The sequence below is a fragment of the Notechis scutatus genome, chromosome 4 (assembly GCF_049901735.1).
Source record: "Notechis scutatus isolate UNSWTSFEM ecotype Mainland chromosome 4, rNotScu1.2, whole genome shotgun sequence".
Lineage (NCBI taxonomy): Eukaryota > Metazoa > Chordata > Lepidosauria > Squamata > Elapidae > Notechis > Notechis scutatus.
The window spans coordinates 168122384-168141530 of record NC_142012.1 but is presented as its reverse complement, the minus strand read 5'-3'; the positions used below and the strand labels follow the sequence as shown (position 1 = coordinate 168141530).

The following is a 19147-nucleotide window of genomic DNA, read 5'->3' as shown; positions in this document are numbered from 1 at the left end:
GGGATCAAAACCTTAGTTAACCGCTCTCTTGTTTAGCAACGGGCTCCATTGTGGTCGCAAGTCGAGGACTACCTCTATCACAAAGTGGGGAGAAAGCCCCTTTTTGGCTCCATCGATAAACATTCCTGCCACCTCCCATCCAACCACCCACCCCTCCTCCACCAGCCCCTCGCTCTGTGATGGCGAACCTACGGCACGTGAGCCCCAGCCAAGCTGAAAAAAGGGCCTTCCGGAAATACCGTAAGTGCCGAAACGGGCTCGTTTTTCGGCCTGCCGAGGCTGCAGAGGCTTCCCTGGAACCTCCGGGAGGGAGGAAACGGCGTCCAAAGGGCCAAAAATCAGCCCGGGGGACGCACACATGCACAGTGCAGGTAAAGAGGCAGGGGGTGTTGCGCACGCATGCGCGGGGGGGGGGCATTGCATTGTGGATGCTGGCACGCCCACGCGCTTTTGGCACACCACAACCAAGGTTCGGCATCCCTGCCCCAGCCCCTCTCCAGTATGTTCCCCACCCTCCACTTCACCCCATAATTAGAAGGGACTATCCGACCAAGGCGGGCCAATTAATCTGTAGCTCTAGTAGTCGGTGTGTAACTCACAACCCTTCGCTCCCCCGGATGTCTGTCCAACTCAATTAGCTCAGTCCACGAAACGTTAATTTTTAAATCCATTTCATCTAACACGGGCCGCAAATCGCAGCAGATAACACGTCCTTCTGTGCGTAGGAAAGCATCAGCCACACGCGTGTTTCGAACTCTTGTCTAACCTTGGTTTGTTCTCTCCATCCTTTACCCTCTTAATCCGCCTTTACAGCCAACGCTCTTCTTACTAGTGGTGTCTTTTCCCAGGGGGCTCCTCGAAGTTACGACCGCAACGGAGGCCCCGGATTTCCATCGCTAAGCAAGACGCCGGTTAACTGAATTCTACCTCCTTCTGTGACCTTTTGTGCCACCGTTGTTAAGCGAATCCCTGCTGTGGTTAAGTTAGGCACATGGTCGTTAAGTGAATCTGGCTTCCCCGTGGACTCTGCCCTGTCCGGAGGTCGCAAAAGGGGACGGAGGGACATTGCAACCGTCATAAATACGAGTCAGCTGCCAAGTGTCTGAATCTTGGTCAGGTGACCATGGAGATGCTGCAATGGTCGTAAGTGGGAAAAGGGTCATATAAGTCCCTTTTTTTTAGTGCTGCCGTAAGTTTGAACGGTCACTAAACGAACAGGTGCAAGTTGAGAACTATCTGTATTAGACTATAAGCCACCTAGCATCGCGTCAAACCATGAGATGGGTGGCATATACATTCAATCAATCAAGCAACAATCAGTCAATCAATCATCATCGTAACCAGTGGTGGTATTCAGCCGGTTCGCACTGGTTCAGGCGAACCGGTAGTGTCATGCCCCCTGTTGGAGTCTGATTCTGAGGGGGAGACGGGGAGTGGGAGTGTGGCTCCAGTGTCTGTGGAGGAAACTGGGGAAGGGCATTCAGAGGAAGATCCCAGGCCCACCCCCTCTTCATCCTAGAGCATGCAGGGAGGAACGGAGAAGGGAGCAACATGAGTTGTGTGATTTATGGGGGAGGAAAGGGCCCTGATCCCCTTCATTAGCTGCAGCTGGGAAAACAGGATTGAAAAAGGGTGTTTGCACACAGCACCTTGCTGGAAGCAAAGCGTGAATTATCTTTGTTTGTCAAGTCTTATCTGGGTTCCTGCGTCCTCCCAACTGTGTGCGTTTTGTTATCTTTTGACTTCTGCAATTCCTTATCCTGCCCTGTCTCGTTAATTGCTGCAGTGTGGTTTGTGTTGGGTTTTATTTATAATTTATATGTGCTTTGGGGTCGGACTAAATTTCTTCCCTTTAAAATCTGTTCTCGGGAGAGTTTTTTTCTCCAGCCGATGAACTGGACATTGGAGGCCAAGTTGGAGGCATTAAAGGGACTTTACCTACTTTTGTGACTTTGTTGTGTTTGTGCCACACCCCTTTGGGTCATCACAGGTAGCCAGGAGTTGGAAGGAAGGAGAAGGAGAGGAGAAAGGAAGGAGAAGAGGAAGGAAGGAGAGGACGATCAGCTGTTCCGATGATCAGCTTTTCTGGGATCCCCCTCACTGTCTTACTGTTTCACTTAGGAGGAAGGAAGGAAGGAAGGAAGGAAGGAAGGAAGGAAGGAAGGAGAGGAGGAAGAAGGAAGGAGAGGAGAAAGGAAGGAGAAGAGGAAGGAAGGAGAGGACGATCAGCTGTTCCGATGATCAGCTTTTCTGGGATCCCCCTCACTGTCTTACTGTTTCACTTAGGAGGAAGGAAGGAAGGAAGGAAGGAAGGAAGGAAGGAAGGAAGGAAGGAAGGAAGGAAGGAAGGAAGGAAGGAAGGAAGGAAGGAGAGGAGGAAGAAGGAAGGAGAGGAGAAAGGAAGGAGAAGAGGAAGGAAGGAGAGGACGATCAGCTGTTCCGATGATCAGCTTTTCTGGGATCCCCTCACTGTCTTACTGTTTCACTTAGGGAGGAAGGAAGGAAGGAAGGAAGGAAGGAAGGAAGGAAGGAAGGAAGGAAGGAAGGAAGGAAGGAAGGAAGGAAGGAAGGAGAGGGTGGAAGAAGGAAGGAGAGGAGAAAGGAAGGAGAAGAGGAAGGAAGGAGAGGACGATCAGCTGTTCCGATGATCAGCTTTTCTGGGATCCCCTCGCTGTCTTACTGTTTCACTTAGGAGGAAGGAAGGAAGGAAGGAAGGAAGGAAGGAAGGAAGGAAGGAAGGAAGGAAGGAAGGAAGGAAGGAAGGAAGGAAGGAAAAGAAAATAGAGGAAAGGGAGGAAAGGAAAGGAAGGATGGAAGAGGGAGGGAGGAAGGAAGGAAGGAAGGAAGGAAGGAAGGAAGGAAGGAAGGAAGGAAGGAAGAAAGAAAGAAAGAAAGAAAGAAAGAAAGAAAGAAAGAAAGAAAGAAAGAAAGAAAGAAAGAAAGAAAGATTTGCACAGCTTGGCCATAAGATCCAGTGCATAAACTCCCAATTTCCTCTTTTTGATTTTTATTTATTAAGTGCATACACCTCCTCCAGCATCCTTTGATGCAAAATTCAGCCAGGCCTTTCCCCAAAAGGCTTCACAAACCATGTTTTTGCACGGAAAAAGGATTGAGAAATGTTACACACGGGATGCTTCTTGTGATGTGGCACGAACACAACCTTAAATAAATAAATTTATTTATAAACCACACGGCCCCTCTCCAATAAGGAACGCCTCCCCCCAATTTTATCATTTACTCCAATTCCGCCACCTCACTTGCAGCCTTTTCCCAACCTCCTCACCGCATGTATGACTTCTTTTAATCAACTTTTCTTTTCCCCTGGAGCCCTCAGATTTACTGCCTTCATTTCAATTGCAGCCTTCGACAACTCATTTCCGTATAAATATTCCTTCCAGTTGTTGCCCACATTGGTCCCCTCTCTGGCCTTTCCTCTCTTGAATTTCCACTTCTAGTTTAGTTTTTAGTTTACTTTATTCTCAGTGCGCCTCGTAAAACGAAATCCAACACCATCTTCAGTGCACACCGTGACCATGAAAATAAACACAAACACACATCCTTCACCCTCCACACATTGAACCGAAAACCCCTGACACTGCACCAACTATATGGCAGAATTCAAAAGAGCTCCTGCCCTGGGATAGAAGCTGTTTTCCAGCCTATTTATCCATGTTTTTATTCCCCTATACCGTCTGCCAGATGGTCATAGTTCAAAAAAAAAGGGTTCCCAGGATGAGATGGATCTTTGAGGATGTTTTGAACTTTCTTGAGGCAGCAAAGCTCTTCCAAAGAGGGGAGAGGGCAGCCCAGGATCCTATGGCCAATGACCTTAACCCTCTGGAGTGCCATCCTATCTGCCACTGTGCAATTGGCAAACCATACAGAGGTGCAGGAAGTTAAGATACTCTCTCTGGTGCAGCGGTAGAAGGTCACCAGCAGTTTCTCATTCAGTTGTTGTTTCCTGAGAAGTAACAGGTAATATAATCTCTGCTGGGCCCTTTTGACCAGGGCTGCAATGTGAGCCCCCCCAGGTCAGGTCCTCTTTTATGATGGTGACACCCAGAAACTTAAAACTGGCCACTTGCTCCCCTCGGTCTCCATGGATAAACAAGGGCTTCCTTCTATAGTCCACTATCAGCTCCTTGGTCTTAATGGTGTTGAGGACCAAGTTATTGTCTCCACACCACGAAAGCAACCGTTGGTCCACCTCATCTCGGTAGGCAGACTCATCTCCCACCACTGTTGTATCATCTGCAAATTTAGTAATATTTTCTATCGGCTGTGCTGGAGACTCCCCGGCCTTTGCCCTTTCCGCTCCCTTTCTAAACCGGTTTGACTCCCCTTTGCATTGTCTCCGCTTAATGTCTCTGGAGATTCTAGGTCAGGGGTCTCCAACCTTGGCAACTTTAAGCCTGGAGGACTTCAACTCCCAGAATGCCCCAGCCACTGGGTGGGGAGGGGAGGGGAGGGGAGACCGGGTCGTGGGTGTGGCCAGCCAGAAGTTATTACTGGTTCAGTGACCCACGCCAACTCCTGGCTACCTGTGATGACCCAAAGGGGCGTATCTTCCCGGGTATTAATGTTAGGCTGATTGCTCTATAGTTTCCTGGGTCTGTTTTTTCCCCTTTTTTGAAGATGGGAACCACATCAGCTCTTTTCCAGTCCTCTGGTAGTTCCCTGGTACTCCAGGATTTTTGAAAGATATGGTGCAGTGGTTCTGAGATGACCTCTGCCAGCTCCTTTAAAACTATGGGATGTGATCCATCAGGCCCCGGTGATTTATTTTCATCAAGATCATCATCATAATAAGCAGAACTAATTGTCTCCTGCAACCTCTCCTCCTCTTTTGCCTCTATTTAGTCTCCAGGGAGGGGCTATTCAGCGTCCACTTGTGCCTTTTATTATGAGTCAGCCCCTGTTCCTTAGTTGTTCTCCTCTCCTGACAGCTCTGCACATTTGCACATCTAGAACAGGCTCCAGCTGCTCTTCCTCCCCACTTCTTATCTCCAACTCCGAAGGCAGCTGGGAAATACCGGACGGCCCTGGCCCCATCTCTGCCCTTCGATACAGAGCATCCATCAGAGCCTTCCCTAGACCCCAGGAATGGCCCATGTTCCTCCCCAACCTCCTCACTGTCTGAGTCTGCCACCAGCTCCATTGGCAGCTGGCAGGCCACAACAGGCAGCACGAAAGACCCACCCCCCTCAGTCCTCCTCCTCCTCCACCTCCCCATGAAACCCATTTCCTCATAACGCTGATGCTGTTACCTCGTTGGCTCATGAAACGTCTGCAAGGCAACCACCAAGCTCAGAGAGCACCCAGGACCCCACAGTCTTTTTCTTCCTCCTCCTCCTCCTCCTCCTCCTCCTCCTCCTCCTCCTCCTCTGCACACCTCACCAACCTCTAGCACTGATGCTGTTACCTAGTTGGCCCATGAAACGTCTGCAAGGCAACCACCAAGCTCAGACAGCGCCCAGGACCCCACAGTATTTTTCCTCCTCCTCCTCCTCCTCCTCCTCCTCCTCCTCCTCTGCACATCCCACCAACCTCTAGCACTGATGCTGTTACCTAGTTGGCCCATGAAACGTCTGCAAGGAAAGCACCCAGTTCAGAGCCGAGCCCCGGGCTACAAACATTCTCCTTTAACCGCCTCGAACGAATGATGCGGCTGCCGCCAATCCGAAGCATCACAAGGTCATCGCCCGTCCCCACCCACCAAGCGAGCCCGAGAAGGAAGACTTTGCTGGCGCTTTACCTGAGCATACAGGTGTAGTTCCCCGTGTCGTTGAGCAGGGCTGGGCGGAACCAGAGCATGTCCTTCTCCTTGCTGATGTGGTTGTCGGGATGGCGGAAGTTGATGGGCTCCTCCAGGTCCTGGCCCTGCCCGATCCAGTACCAGATGAGGGTCAGGCCGGCCGAGTGGGCAGTGCTGTAGTTGTACTTCACAAAAGCCACAAAGAGCGGGCACTTGATCTTGGCCGGTTCCCCACTGTACACCGGCTTGTGCTTCATGGTGTCGACCCCCCAGTCGTCGCAGCGCTCTGGAATGGAGCCCCCCACCCAAAAAAAAAAGAGAATTAAATGCCGGTCACCTACATCAGATACTCTTGAGACCCACCGGCAGCTGATGGAAGCTGGCAGCAGAGCCAGACAGTGAGGAGGTTAGGGAGGAACCTGGGCCGTTCCTGGAGTCTGGGGAAGGCTCTGCGTCGGAGGCAGAGATGGGGCCCAGGGCCGTCCGACAGTTATCAGCTGCCTTTGGAGTCCAAAATCAGTGGGGAAGAAGAGCAGCTGGAGCCTGTTCCCAGTGTGAGCATGCGCAGAGCTAGCAGAAGACACCCAAAGGCCAGGCAAGGAATAATGGATGGAAAGTGATCAAGGAGAGATTCAGCCTAGGAGAGAAGCAACTTAGAACTAAGGAGAAACTTCCTGACAGTGAGGACAATTAACCAGTGGAACAGCTTGCCACCAGAAGTTGTAAATTCTCCAACACTGGAAGTTGTTAAGAAGGGACTGGATGAACATTTCTCTGAAGTGGTATAGGGTTTCCTGCCTGAGCAGGGGGTTGGACTAGAAGACCTCCAAGGTCCCTTCCAGCTCTATTGTATTGTATTGTATTGTATTGCATTGCATTGCATTGCATTCTATTCTACTCTACTCTACTCTATTATTTTTAATTCTATTCTATTCTATTCTATTCTATTCTATTCTATTCTATTCTATTCTATTCTATTCTATTCTATTCTATTCTATTCTATCCTATTCTTCATTCCAATATCCATTCCATTCCATTCTCTATTCTATTCTACTCTACTCTACTCTACTCTACTCTACTCTATTCTTTATTCCAATATCTATTCTATTTTCTGTTCTAATTTCATTTTTTTTCCACGCTCTCCCGCGTCGTCTCCAAGTCAGTGAGCCAACCGACCCCAAACCTCAAAGAGAAAAATCGGAATTAGCCGCACGTCTCGCAGCGAAGGCCAGGCTTAATCCCTGCGTTGGATGCTGTCCCTGTCTTGTGACGAGGCTGGGGGAACCTGTGGGGGAATCTGTCAGGAGCAAATCCCTGAGCTTAGCTCGCATGAGGGGGACGTGCATGATACGACAACGACAACCCGAGGAAGCCTTGGGATCCGGGCTCACGATGGTGGGGGTGGAAACGTAGAGGTTGGGCATCAGGCTTATGTGACCTCAGGACAGCTGCAACCTCTCAGAATGCCCTTAAAAGCTCAGAGCTGGAAAGGGACCTCGGAGGTCATCCAGTCCAACCCCCAGCAGGATTCACCCCACCATCCCTCTTTTAACTCTCCAGCCTCTGTGGGGAAACCCTGGATGGAAGAAACCCTTCCTCCCAGGAGCCTATTCCAAGAATTGAGTGGGGGGGGGGGTTTCCCCCCCTTATCCAGAAAGTTTTCCCTGGGTCTCATCTGGGGGGGAAAGCCAGCTTCACTTAATGACGGTGCGGCAGGCTTAGCAACTGCTGCAATTTTGGTTAATGATGGTGGCAAGGAAGGTTGCAAAACTCACTTGGGCGACTCTCTCACTTTCTGCTCCATCTCACTTAGCAACAGAACCTTCGGGCTCCCATGGCAGTCATACCTCGAGGACTACCCTTGACGAAAATCAAACACCGTCACTGGAGTGGTTGGCATCATTCTCACCATCAAATATTCCCAAACTTGCACAAGGTTGTAAATTGTACTCAGGGACAACAACGAAGAGGAACGGGCTGGTTTGGGGGAAAAGAATAAACCCTCTGCTTAAATAGGAAAGATTTATGTGGCCTAGAATACAGAGGCTCCTCAACTTATGGCTGTAAAGGGAGGCCAAAATTTCAGTGGCTAAGTGAGACAGTTGTTAAGCAAGTTTTGCCCCACTTTACGACCTTTCTTGCCACGGGGGGGTTAAGCGAATCGCTTCGTTTGTGCAATTAGTTACGCAATTGTTAAAGAGAATCCGGCTTCCCCCGCTGAGTTTGCTGAAACCCCACACCATTCCTGACCGATGGAGTACAGATGAACAGAGCTGGAAGGGACCTTGTAGGTCATCTAGTCCAACCCCCCACCCAAGCAGGAGACCCTACACCATTCCTGACCGATGGAGTACAGATGAACAGAGCTGGAAGGGACCTTGTAGGTCATCTAGTCCAACCCCCCACCCAAGCAGGAGACCCTACACCATTCCTGACAGAGGGCAGTCCAGTCTCTTCTTGAAAGCCTCCAGGGATGAAGCTCCCACAACTTCTGAAGGCAACTTCTGTTCCACTGAATATGGAATAACAGAGTTGGAAGGTACCCTGTAGGTCATCTAGTCCAACCTTCCCCTGTGCAAGCAGGAGACCATGCACCATTTCTGACAGAGGGCAGTCCAGTCTCTTCTTGAAAGCCTCCAGGGATGAAGTCCCACAACTTCTGAAGAAAAGGTGTTCCATTGAATATGGAATAACAGAGTTGGAAAGGACCTTGTAGGTCATCTAGTCCAACCCCCCACCCAAGCAGGAGACCCTACACCATTCCTGACAGATGGAGTCCGGCCTCTTCTTGAAAGCCTCCAGGGATGAAGCTCCCACAACTTCCAAAGGCAACTTCTGTTCCATGGGTGGATTGTTCTCCCTGTCAGAAAGTTTCTCCTTATTTCCAGGTTGAATCTCTCCTGGGTCAGTTTCCATCCATTGTTCCTTGTCTGGCCTTGGAGAATAGCTTGACCCCCTTCCTCCTCCTCTCTGGGGCAGCCCCTCAAATACTGGAAGGCTGCTCTCCTGTCTCCCCTGGTCCTTCTCCTCCCTAGACTAGCCAGGCCCAGTTCCTGCAACCGTTCATCGTATGTTTTAGCTTCCAATCCTCTAATCACCTTTGCTGCTCTCTGGATGCATCCATAAAATCACATGAAATCAGAACTACAATATCCATAAATCTCAGCCAACGTCCAGCAAACGGGACCTCCCTTCCACCCATCCTTCCCTCCCAGGGGAGAGATACGGCTGCATTGGAACCATTTTCCATCAGATTCATTAAGTGGAGTGTAAGGTGTGTTTTCTTGGCTAGGCCACTTCGGGCAATCTTCCCGTTTTCCAACGCAAGCCAACCTTCTGTTCCCTCTTAACGACGGCTTGCTAATTGTCCCTCGGTCCACCTGGATTCCATAGGAACCGTTTTTGTTTTTTTTAAAAAAAGATTCTCCAGGCCTGGTACCCATATATCTTTAAGTTCCCCTTTGATCTCCTCTCTTATCAGCTCTTGGCTTCCGCCTTTTTAAATCTCCTCTCTATCAGCTCTCTTTGGCTTGAAAGGAAAGTTCTCTTTGGAAGCCAAAACCTTAATTGGCACCAGGGAATCCTGACCATTTTCCAATTAGATAAATTAAATTTCCTCGCCGTTTCCAGTTGGTTCAACGTCTCTTCCTTGCATTATATTCTGGGCAAACGCTTCTACTCGCTTGTTCCTCAAACCTCAGCAAATTTAAGAGTGGGGTGGGCTTCCACTCCCAGAATTCCCCAGCTGGCACCATTTGAAATGGCTCAAGATTATCCACAAAGCTACAAAGATGATTAGGGGGCTGGAGGATGAAACATACAAAAGACCAGTTGGAGGAATTGGGTATGTCTAATTTAAGGAAGAGAAGGGCCAGGGGGGGACATGAGAGCAGCCTTCCAACATTTGAGGGGCTGCCACAGAGAGGAGGAGGAGGAGGAAGGGGTCAAGCTATTCTCCAAAGCAGGTGAGGGTAGGACAAGAAGCAACGGATGGAAACTCATCCAGGAGAAAAGCAACCTGGAATTAAGGAGGAACTTTCTAACAGGGAGGACAATTCACCAGTGGAACTGCTTGCCACCAGAAGTTGTGGCTGCTCCATCACTGGGGGTGTTTAAGAAGAGATTGGGCAGCCATTTGTCTGGAGTGAAACAGGGTCTCCTGCTTGAGAAGAGGGCTGGACTAGAAGACCTCCGGGGTCCCTTCCAGTGATGGAGCACCCACAACATCTGACGGCAAGCGGTTCCACTGAATATAGAATCACAGAGCTGGAAGGGACCTTGGAGGTCTCCTAGTCCAGCCCCTTGCTCAAGCAGGAGATCCTATAACATGTCAGACAAAGTGGCTGTCCAGTCTCTTAGACCGCCATTGGTCAGCATTGATATAGGGCCTCCTGCTTGAGGGGGGGGGATTGGACTAGATGACCTCCAAGGTCCCTTCCAACTCTGTCTTCTGTTGTTCTGAGGGGCTGCCACAAAGGGGGGGTCAAGTTCTTCTCCAAAGCACTGGAAAGCAGGACAAGAAGCAATGGAAGGAAGGAAGGAAGGAAGGAAGGAAGGAAGGAAGGAAGGAAGGAAGGAGAGAAAGAAAGGGAAGAAGGAAGGAAGGAAGAAGGAAGGAAGGAAGGATGAAGAAGGAAGGAAGGAAGGAAGGAAGGAAGGAAGGAAGGAAGGAAGGAAGGAAGGAAGGAAGGAAGGAAGGAAGGAGAGAAAGAAAGGGAAGAAGGAAGGAAGGAAGAAGGAAGGAAGGAAGGAAGGATGAAGAAGGAAGGAAGGAAGGAGAGAAGGGAAGGAAGGAAGGAAGGAAGGAAGGAAGGAGAGAAAGAAAGGGAAGAAGGAAGGAAGGAAGGAAGGAAGGAAGGGAAGGAGAGAAAGAAAGGGAAGAAAGAAGGAAGGAAGGAAGGAAGGAAGGAGAGAAAGAAAGGGAAGAAGGAAGGAAGGAAGGAAGGAAGGAAGAAGGAAGGAAGGAAGGATGAAGAAGGAAGGAAGGAAGGAAGGAAGGAAGGAAGGAAGGAAGGAAGGAAGGAAGGAAGGAAGGAAGGAAGGAAAAATATGAAGGGAGGAATTAGGTAGAAGAAAACAGGAATGAGGGAGGAATTAGGGGGAAGAAAACGGAAGGAAGGAAGGAAGGAAATGGATGGAAACTAACCCAGGAGAGAAGCAACCTGGAGCAGGAGGAATTTCCTAAGAGTAAGGACAATTATCCAGTGGAACAGAAGTTGCAAATGCTCCAACCCTGGAGGCTTTCAAGAAGGGAGTGGGCTGCCATGTGCCCACGAGGTCTCCTTCTTGAGCAGGGAGTCCGACTAGAAGACCTCCGAGGTCCCTTCCATCCGCCTCTTATTCTGTTGTGCTTTTATTCCAGTTGACTCTGTGAGTTGCCATGACAGCCGTGTGAAATAGGATGCCTGGTTTGCACACTTTGGCAGATGCCACCAGTTCCCGGAAGCCGAGAGGCCGTTTTTAGCCAGGTGAAGCAGGTGAGGCCTTCTTGGCGGGAGGGGAAATGGCGCTAATCGAACCTTGGGGATCCTGAGATCTCCTGCAGAGACAGGAATCTCTTTTAAAGGGGAAGATAATCCAAAACCCTCCTGCTAACCGAGTTTTGTGTCGCAACACGGGTGAAAAAGCAGATCGAGAGCAAGTTGGATGTGGAGATGGTGAGACGCAGCCGCTGATCAATAGAGGCTTAGCGACCGCAAATCAGGACACGCCAAGCAAAGCGGTCACTAAGTGAGAAACCGCATGCTTTTCCCCTGCTTTCGGGCTCCAAAGTGACAAAACTACAGGGTAACGTCCTTCGCTGACGACGCTCCGCTTTAGCGACCAGGAGGACGGTGCTGGAAAAAATGGAGGTACGGCCAGGCCTCAGAGTTATAACCCACTGCGGTATCAGGACCGCTGAGCAAAGCAGTCACTAAGTGAGAAGCTTTTCCGGCTCCAAAGCGAGAAAGCTACAGCTAGTCCTTGGCTCGCGACCGTTTCCCTTAGTGACGTATGACGACAGTGCTAGGGGCAAGGAAAGTCAATGGCGGTCACAAGTCAAGGACTTCCTGCGTTCCCAACTGAAACAAAGGAGGATGTTGGGGTTCGTCTTGACTGTGTTCACACACACACACACACACACACACAATGTGCCACCTGGCCAACCAAAGGCCTGCGGGAGGCTCGGTTCAGCTCTGTGGGTTTGATCTTGCATTGGGCAACCTTGGGCCCTGACCCCATGTCGGGGTGTGGTGTGAATGCAGCCCTGCTCCTTCCGTTCTCCGCGGGATCAACTTGTGGGCTCACCACTCACCAGAGGTGCTGACGGCATGGAGGCAGAGCGCGATCAGGACGACCAGGTGGGGCCTCATCCTGCAGAGGAAAGAGGAGACAGACAGGTAGAGATGGGGAAGGAGGGAGGGAACAGCCAGCCGTTTGGCCTGGCGGCTCTATGGGCATCAGGCGTCCATCCGGGGGCTTGGGGGCTCTGGCGATGCCAGTCGTGTGGTCACCCCGAGGAGGAGGAGGAGGAGCTGGTGGTGGAGGAGGAGGAGAAATGGTGGTGATGGGAGGGAGGAGAAGGGAGAAGGAAACCTGGGGTCGAAGGAGAAGAAATGGTGGTAAAGAAAGAGGAAGAGGAGAGGAAGGGAGAAAGAAAACTGGTGATGAAGGAGAAGAACTGGTGATAGAGGAGAAGCAGGAGGAGGAGGAGGAAGAGGAGGAGGAGGAGAAGAAGGAGAAGGAAAACTCATTGATGATGAAGGAGAAGAACTGAAAGTAGAGGAGGAGGGGGCAGAAGGAAGAAGGGGGAAGGAGAAGGAGAAGGAAAGCTGGGGTTGAAGGAGGAGAACGGGTGGTAGAAGAGGAGCAAAAGAAAGAGGAGGAAAAGGAGAAGGGAGAAGGAAAAACTGGTGATGAAGGAATAGAACGGGTGATAGAGGAAGAGGAAGAAGAGGCAAAGAAAAGGGAGAAGGAGAAGGGAGAAGGAAAACTGGTGATGAAAGAGTAGCACTGGTGGTAAATTAGGAGGAGGAGAAGGAAGGAAGGAGGAAGGAGGAGGGAAACTGGGGTTGAAGGAGAAGAACTGCTGGTAGAAGAGGAGGAAAAAAAGAGGAGGAAAAGGAGGAGAAGGAGAAGAGAGAAGGAAAACTGGTGATGGAGTAGAATTGGTGATAAAGGAGGAGGAGGAGGAAGAAGGAGAAGGAGGAGGAGGAGGAGGAGGAGGAGGAGAAGAAGAAGAAGAAGAAGAAGAAGAAGAAGAAGAAGAAGAAGAAGAAGAAGAAGAAGAAGAAGAAGAAGAAGAAGAAGAAGAAGAAGAAGAAGGGGAGAAGGAAAGCTGGTGATGAAACATTAGCACTGGTGATAGAGGAGGAGGAGGAGAAGGGAAGGCCAGCCAGAGAGATTCGAAGGAGGGAACGAGAATCTCTCCTTGCTGGATGAGATCTTAGGAACCCACTCCCTTCCTCCTTGCCCCTTCCCAGGATTCGCACGCAGGGCCTGATCTCCCTCCCCAGCCCTACCCCCTGATTTCTGGGGACGCTTTCCCCAAGATCCCCACCGCCTCCTTAACCAGGCCTAGCACCCCCGTCAAAACCACCTCCCCAAAAGACGAAGGCAGGAAAAGACCCCCAAGAAAAAACGGTCAGTCGGGACAAGGAAGCCAACGCGAAGGGCTTCCTCCCACGACCCGCCTTCCCTGGACTTACGACCCCAATCCTCCCCGTCCTCCCCATCTTCTTCATACCTCACAGCTGAAGGCACAGCAAGACCCCAATATTTAGTTGTCTGGAAGCATTTCCCAAATTTCTCCAAAGCATTTCTCCAAAGGTCCTACCTGTCAATGAATACTTCAGCTTCAACCATAACAACACAAGAGCACACAATAGATACAAACTCAAAGTAAACCGCACCAAACTTGATTGCAGGAAATACGACTTCAGCAACAGAGTGGTCAATGTCTGGAATACTCTACCCGACTCTGTAGTCTCTTCCCCACTGTCTACCATTGACCTCACCCCTTTCCTAAGAGGTCTGTAGGGGGCGTGCATAAGCGCACCAACGTGCCTACCGTCCCTGTCCTATTGTTTCTCTTATTCTTCTTTTATTTTTCTTATATGTACCCATTTCATGTATTCACAACTATGTATACGCTTATACTTATTATCTTGTAAACAATTGGCAAATCAAATAAATAAATAAATAAATAAAATAAATCTCAGTCAGAATGGGTCAATGATGGGGATGTTTGAGCCCCTAGGTTCATCATACAGGCACTTCGTGCGAAATATCCTGACAAACCTTAAAACGTTTGCATTGCTTATCCAACGTATATTATTCTGTGATTTTGCATTTGTTTTCTTTTTCGGGGCTAATGCCTCTTTTGCAGGAGGGCCGAATGTCAGCCTTCAAGATTCCTTTCTTTCGCTACCTTTTCGGCTGCCATAGTGATGGGGGGAGGGTGAATCCGTCGGGCTTGGTGGAGGTGGGAAGTGTGCTGGAGGTTTTAGAGAATGGACTGGATAACTTGAGGAAAACTTTTATTGTTTGTGCTTATTTGCTTGCTTACTGCGCAACCGCAGGTCTTTTATCAAACCAAGCCAAGGTCAACGGCCGGATGTCTGCATCACTACCTGAAGATGCCCCACATGGCATTATGCGCATCGTCGATTGGATGGACCATTGGAACTAGTGTGGGTGGGAACGTTGCCACCACTTTGTATATGTGATTTCCACGCCTATTGCCCCAGATCTCGCATTTCTTCTGATGCTGCCACTTGATTTCTCTTCTCTAAAACAACAGAGTCTAAGAGTGTCTGTCTGGTATTTCGAATGGAGCACCGTCTGGCACGCAGCCTGAGTCACCCCTCAAAGCTCGGGTGGCAAAGCAGCTCTGCCAGGCTGGCAGTGGGCATCAAACCACCCAGTGCAGAGTCTACAAGGGCCCCTCTCTGTGCTTTTTTTTTTTAAATAAAAGGTGCAACATACAACATGTTTCAAAGCTCAATGCTGTTCCGACCTAGAGCTTCCCAAAATCGCAAAGCCGACTCCTCGTCCCAATAAAACCACTTTTATTTAGGTTCAAGGGAATTCCTCTCCAGCAAAGTCACGGCCAACAGTCTTTCATGAGAATCTCATGAGATTTCACAACTACAGACCTTTCTCAGGCTGGGAGAGTTGCCAGGCCGATAGCTTCCAAACGCCACTCTGTAGCAGCAATTACATGGCAAGAATGCAGGAACAGATCTCCACCCAAATGAACTGAACTAATTGCCTCCTGCAAACCCCACTCCCCTTTCGCTCCTCTTTTATTCCTTGTTATGGGAGGGTCCATTCACCATCCACCTGTGGCTTTACTCCCGAGTCAACCCTGGTTCCTTAGCTGTTCCCTTCATCTGGCAGCTCTGCGCATGCGCACACAGAAAACAGGCTCCAGCTGTTCTTCTTCCCCACTGATCTCCGGCTCCGAAGGCAGCTGATAATTGTCGGACGGCCCTGGCCCCATCTCTGCCTCCGATGCAGAGCCCTCGTCCGAGCCTTCCCCCGACTCCAGGACTGGCCCAGTTTCCTCCCCCAACCTCCTCACTGTCCCATCTGCCACCAGCTCCGCTGTCTGCTGGCGGACCACAACAAATGCTCACCCAGCCGCTTTGCACATTTCTGAGCATTCAGCACAAGCAGCAATGCAATATTTCTGAGTTTTTGTTAAGCAGCAGAAAAACAACAAATCTGCCCCAAGGTCACTTTTTTTGGTTCCTCTTTGGGGAAAACCAAGGGAAACATTACTCCAAAACATGCTGTACGTATTTGGCATTCTTTACAACTCCCAGAATTCCCTAGCCAGCCATGGGTTTTTTTCTCCTAGCCACTAAAGCAGAGTTTCTCCTTATTTCCAGGTTAAATCTCTCCTTGATCAGTTTCCATCCATTGTTCCTTGTCTGGCCTTCAGGTGCTTTGGAGAATAGCTTGACCCCCTTCCTCCTCTCTGGGGCAGCCCCTCAAATATTGGAAGATGCTCTCCTGTCTCCCCTGGTCCTTCTCTTTACTAGACTAGCCAGGCCCAGTTCCTGCAACCATTCGTTGTATGTTTCATCCTCCAGTCCCCTAATCATCCTGGTTGCTCTTCTCTGCACTTTTTCTAGAGCCTCAACCTCTTTTTTATAGTGTGGTGATCCAAACTGGATGCAGTACTCTAGGTGTGGCCTTACTAAGGCTTTATAGAGTGGTATTAGTACCTCCCTTGATCTCGATTGTATCCCTCTGTCAATGCAATTTAGGATTGCATTGGCTTTTTTGGCTGCTGCTGCATATCATTGGCTCCCATTTAGCTGGTTGTCCACTAAGATCCCAGATCCCTCTCCCAGTTCCTGGTTTCACCCAGTCTATATGTGACCTTGGGGTTTTTCTTGCCTAAGTGTAGGACTTTCCTTTTCTCTACATTGAATTTAGGTAGGAAAGGGAGGGCTGCCTCCATTTAGCCATGCTGGCATTTCTTTTTTTAGCACGTGAAGCTTTTTCCCAGCATGATCCTTGTATGAGGGGAGGACGCTGATCCAGTCCTCCCCAGTTCTTCAACAGGCAGGAGCTTGGCTGTCAATATAGGCTCTCCTGCTCGAGCAGGGGGTTGGACTAGATGACCTCTGAGGTCCCTTCCAACTCTATTATTCTATGTTCTGGCATTGGGGAATCACTTGAAACACACACACATGCACACCCAGACACTGCAACCGTCATAAATACACACCAGTTGCCCATTGCCTGGATTTTGATCATGGCACCATGGGGAAGTGTAAAAACATACGTAAGCCATTAAAAAAAAATAGAATGAAAATAAAAATATAAAAATAATACACATATGTAAAAATGAAATGCCACTCACACATCATCACGAAATCTCCAGAACCGTAAAGCCTACAAACTTGAAATTTGGCCCGTAGGTTCCTCTTGGCTTCTAGGGGCTCCCTAAGAAAGGATTTTTCCAAATGACCCTCAGAGCATTTAGAGTATTTCCTGTATTATTGTTATTATTAACACGCTCTGATGCTAAGGGGTTCTAGTCCCCCTCCCCACCTGGAAAGAAATCTCTTCCAAAGGCAAAACACAAGTAGAGGAGTTTCAGTTTTAGTTTCACAGCAGCACCAAACAGCTTTAGTACAGAACAGTTGAGCTAAGCCGCGCCCAGGCTCCTTACTGTCTCCTTCTTGCTCACACAGCCAAATACTGCTTCAGTTTCCAAACAGCCCTCCACTCTCTCGCACATACTGACGGGATGCTAGCCAGAGGAATCCCGATGGATGCTGGTAGGCAGAGGCAGCATTTCCTCCCCCCGCCTTATTTTCCTCCCCCAAAACTAAGCCCGACCCAGAGTTTCGTAGCGAAGCACGGGGATCGAGCTAGCAAATAAATAAACCAACCATGAATGGAGGTCTTTTTTCCCGCCATTCGTTTTCTCTGTTTGTTTCAGGGCCGTTGTAACTTCGGCCACTCAACGAACGGTTAAGTGGAGGAGTAAAGTAGACAAAGCCCCCAATGCTCTGCTCCCTCCCCTTTTGCAAGGCTAGAGGTTCTGCTCTGCAAGAGCCCGGGCGGTCATAAACCCCCCTGGAACCGGGAGCCCCCAAACCATCTTCCCCGTCCCCAAACCCCCTCGGAAAAGGGGCAGCTTTGGGGGCGACCTCCCCCTTCCTTGCCACAGCTGTCCTGCCTGCACGTCCTTCCCCTTCGAGGATGGCCCCCAAAAAAGAGAAAAATCTCAGATGTGAGTGCGGGACAGCCCCCCCACAACCTGCCCCTCCCTTTCCACGCTCAGCTGGGGCTGGGGAGAGCTTCAAGGAGGCCCGTCCGGAGGGCGCCAGGTTGGGGAAAGTGAGAGACCCCCCAAAACAGGGGTCCTGCACCCTGAAACACTCCAAGGACCATTTGGACCTGTTCCCCACAGAAGGGAAAAACCCCGGGAGCCACAAAACCTGGGTGGGCGTGGCCCACTCAATGTCACTCACTCCCACCCAGTCACATGACCCCCTCCTAGCCACGCCTACCCAGGTTTTGTAGCTCGGGAGGGGGGGGGGGGTTCCCTTCTCTGGGAAACTGGTCTCTCTCTCTGTCTCCCCCTCTTTATCCTCGCTCTTTCTCTCATCTCTCTCTCTCCCTCTCTCATCTCTTTCTCTCTTGCTCCCTCTGTCCTCTCTTTCTTTCTCCCTTTCTTTCTCTCATCTCCGTCTTTCTCTCTCTCATCTCTTTCTCTCACCTCTCTATTTCTCCCTCTCTATTTCTGTCCTTTCTCTCCCTCTCTTTTTTCCTCTCTCCTCTCTCCCTTTCTCTCTCTCTCTCTCATCTCCCTCTGTCTTTCTCATCTCTTTCTCCCTTTCTCTCTCATCTATTTCTCTCACCTCTCTATCTCTCCCCCTCTCTTTCTGTCCTTTCTCTCCCTCTCTTTTTTTCTCTCTCCTCTCTCTCTTTCTCCCTTTCTCTCTCTCTCATCTCCCTCTGACTTTCTCTCTCTCATCTCTCTGTCATCTTTCTCCCTCTCTCATCTTTCTCTTTCTCCCTTTCTCTCTCTCTCTCATCTCCCGCTGTCTTTCTCTCTCTCATCTCTTTCTCTCACCTCTCTATCTCTCCCCTCTCTTTCTGTCCTTTCTCTCCCTCTCTTTTTTCTCTCTCTCTCTCTCTTTTCTCCCTTTCTCTCTCTCTCATCTCCCTCTGACTTTCTCTCTCTCATCTCTCTGTCATCTTTCTCCCTCTCTCATCTTTCTCTTTCTCCCTTTCTCTCTCATCTCTTAATCTTTCTCTCATCTCTCCTTCTCCCCCTCTCACATCTCTTTCTCCCTTTCTCTCTCTCATCTCTCTCTTTCTTCCTGTCTCTCTCTCTCTCTTTCTCTCATCTCTTTCTTTCTCTGTGTGTGCGTCTCTCTCTTTCTCATTTTTTTCTCCCTCTCTCATTTTTCCTTCTCTCTCATCTCTCTTTCTCCTTCTCTCTTTCTTTTTGACCTTCTTTTTGGGTGCCCCCAAGACTTTCCATTTTGCAGAGGGGTGAGTCCCTTCATCCCTTGGCATCATTTAGATGTGGTATCCTGCCCCCCCTCCCAGAAAAATAATTCCAGCGGCCAGGAAAAGCTGGGGAGGGTCTCCCTAACCCAGAGCCCCCCCTTCCCTGCTCCTCTCCTGCCCCTTTGTGTCTCAAGCACCCGGCGAAGGCTGCGTCTTCTGGCGTTTTGTCATTCCAAAAACCTAGCAACCGGAGCCAAAGGCAACCTGGCAACCAGGCCTTTGCCGAAGCTGCGGAAAATCTATTTTAATTTTGCTCGGAGCAGCTCCAGCTGCAAAGGGCTCCCTGGCCACCTGGAAATGACCTTCAAGGTCACCTGCTCTAGGTTCAGACAGGCTCTGACAGGTCAACAGACACCCACTGGG

The 19147-nt window shown here is 49.9% G+C and overlaps 1 protein-coding gene across 6 annotated transcripts in view; it reads right to left on the bottom strand.

Annotated features, from left to right (window-relative positions):
* The window catches only part of IL1RAP (interleukin 1 receptor accessory protein), a 117358-nt gene that overhangs the window by 54118 nt on the left and 44093 nt on the right, over positions 1 to 19147 (bottom strand). For 5 of the 6 annotated variants that reach the window (XM_087965623.1, XM_087965621.1, XM_087965624.1 and 2 more), the window contains 2 exons: positions 12054 to 12112; positions 5759 to 6044 (listed from right to left, as the gene is read on the bottom strand). In XM_087965623.1, coding sequence (XP_087821749.1) covers positions 5759 to 6044; positions 12054 to 12111 — 344 coding nt within the window. In that variant the 5' untranslated portion in view covers position 12112. The remainder of the gene's footprint in view (positions 1 to 5758; positions 6045 to 12053; positions 12113 to 19147) is intronic. The other variant, XM_087965620.1, reaches the window with a different exon arrangement.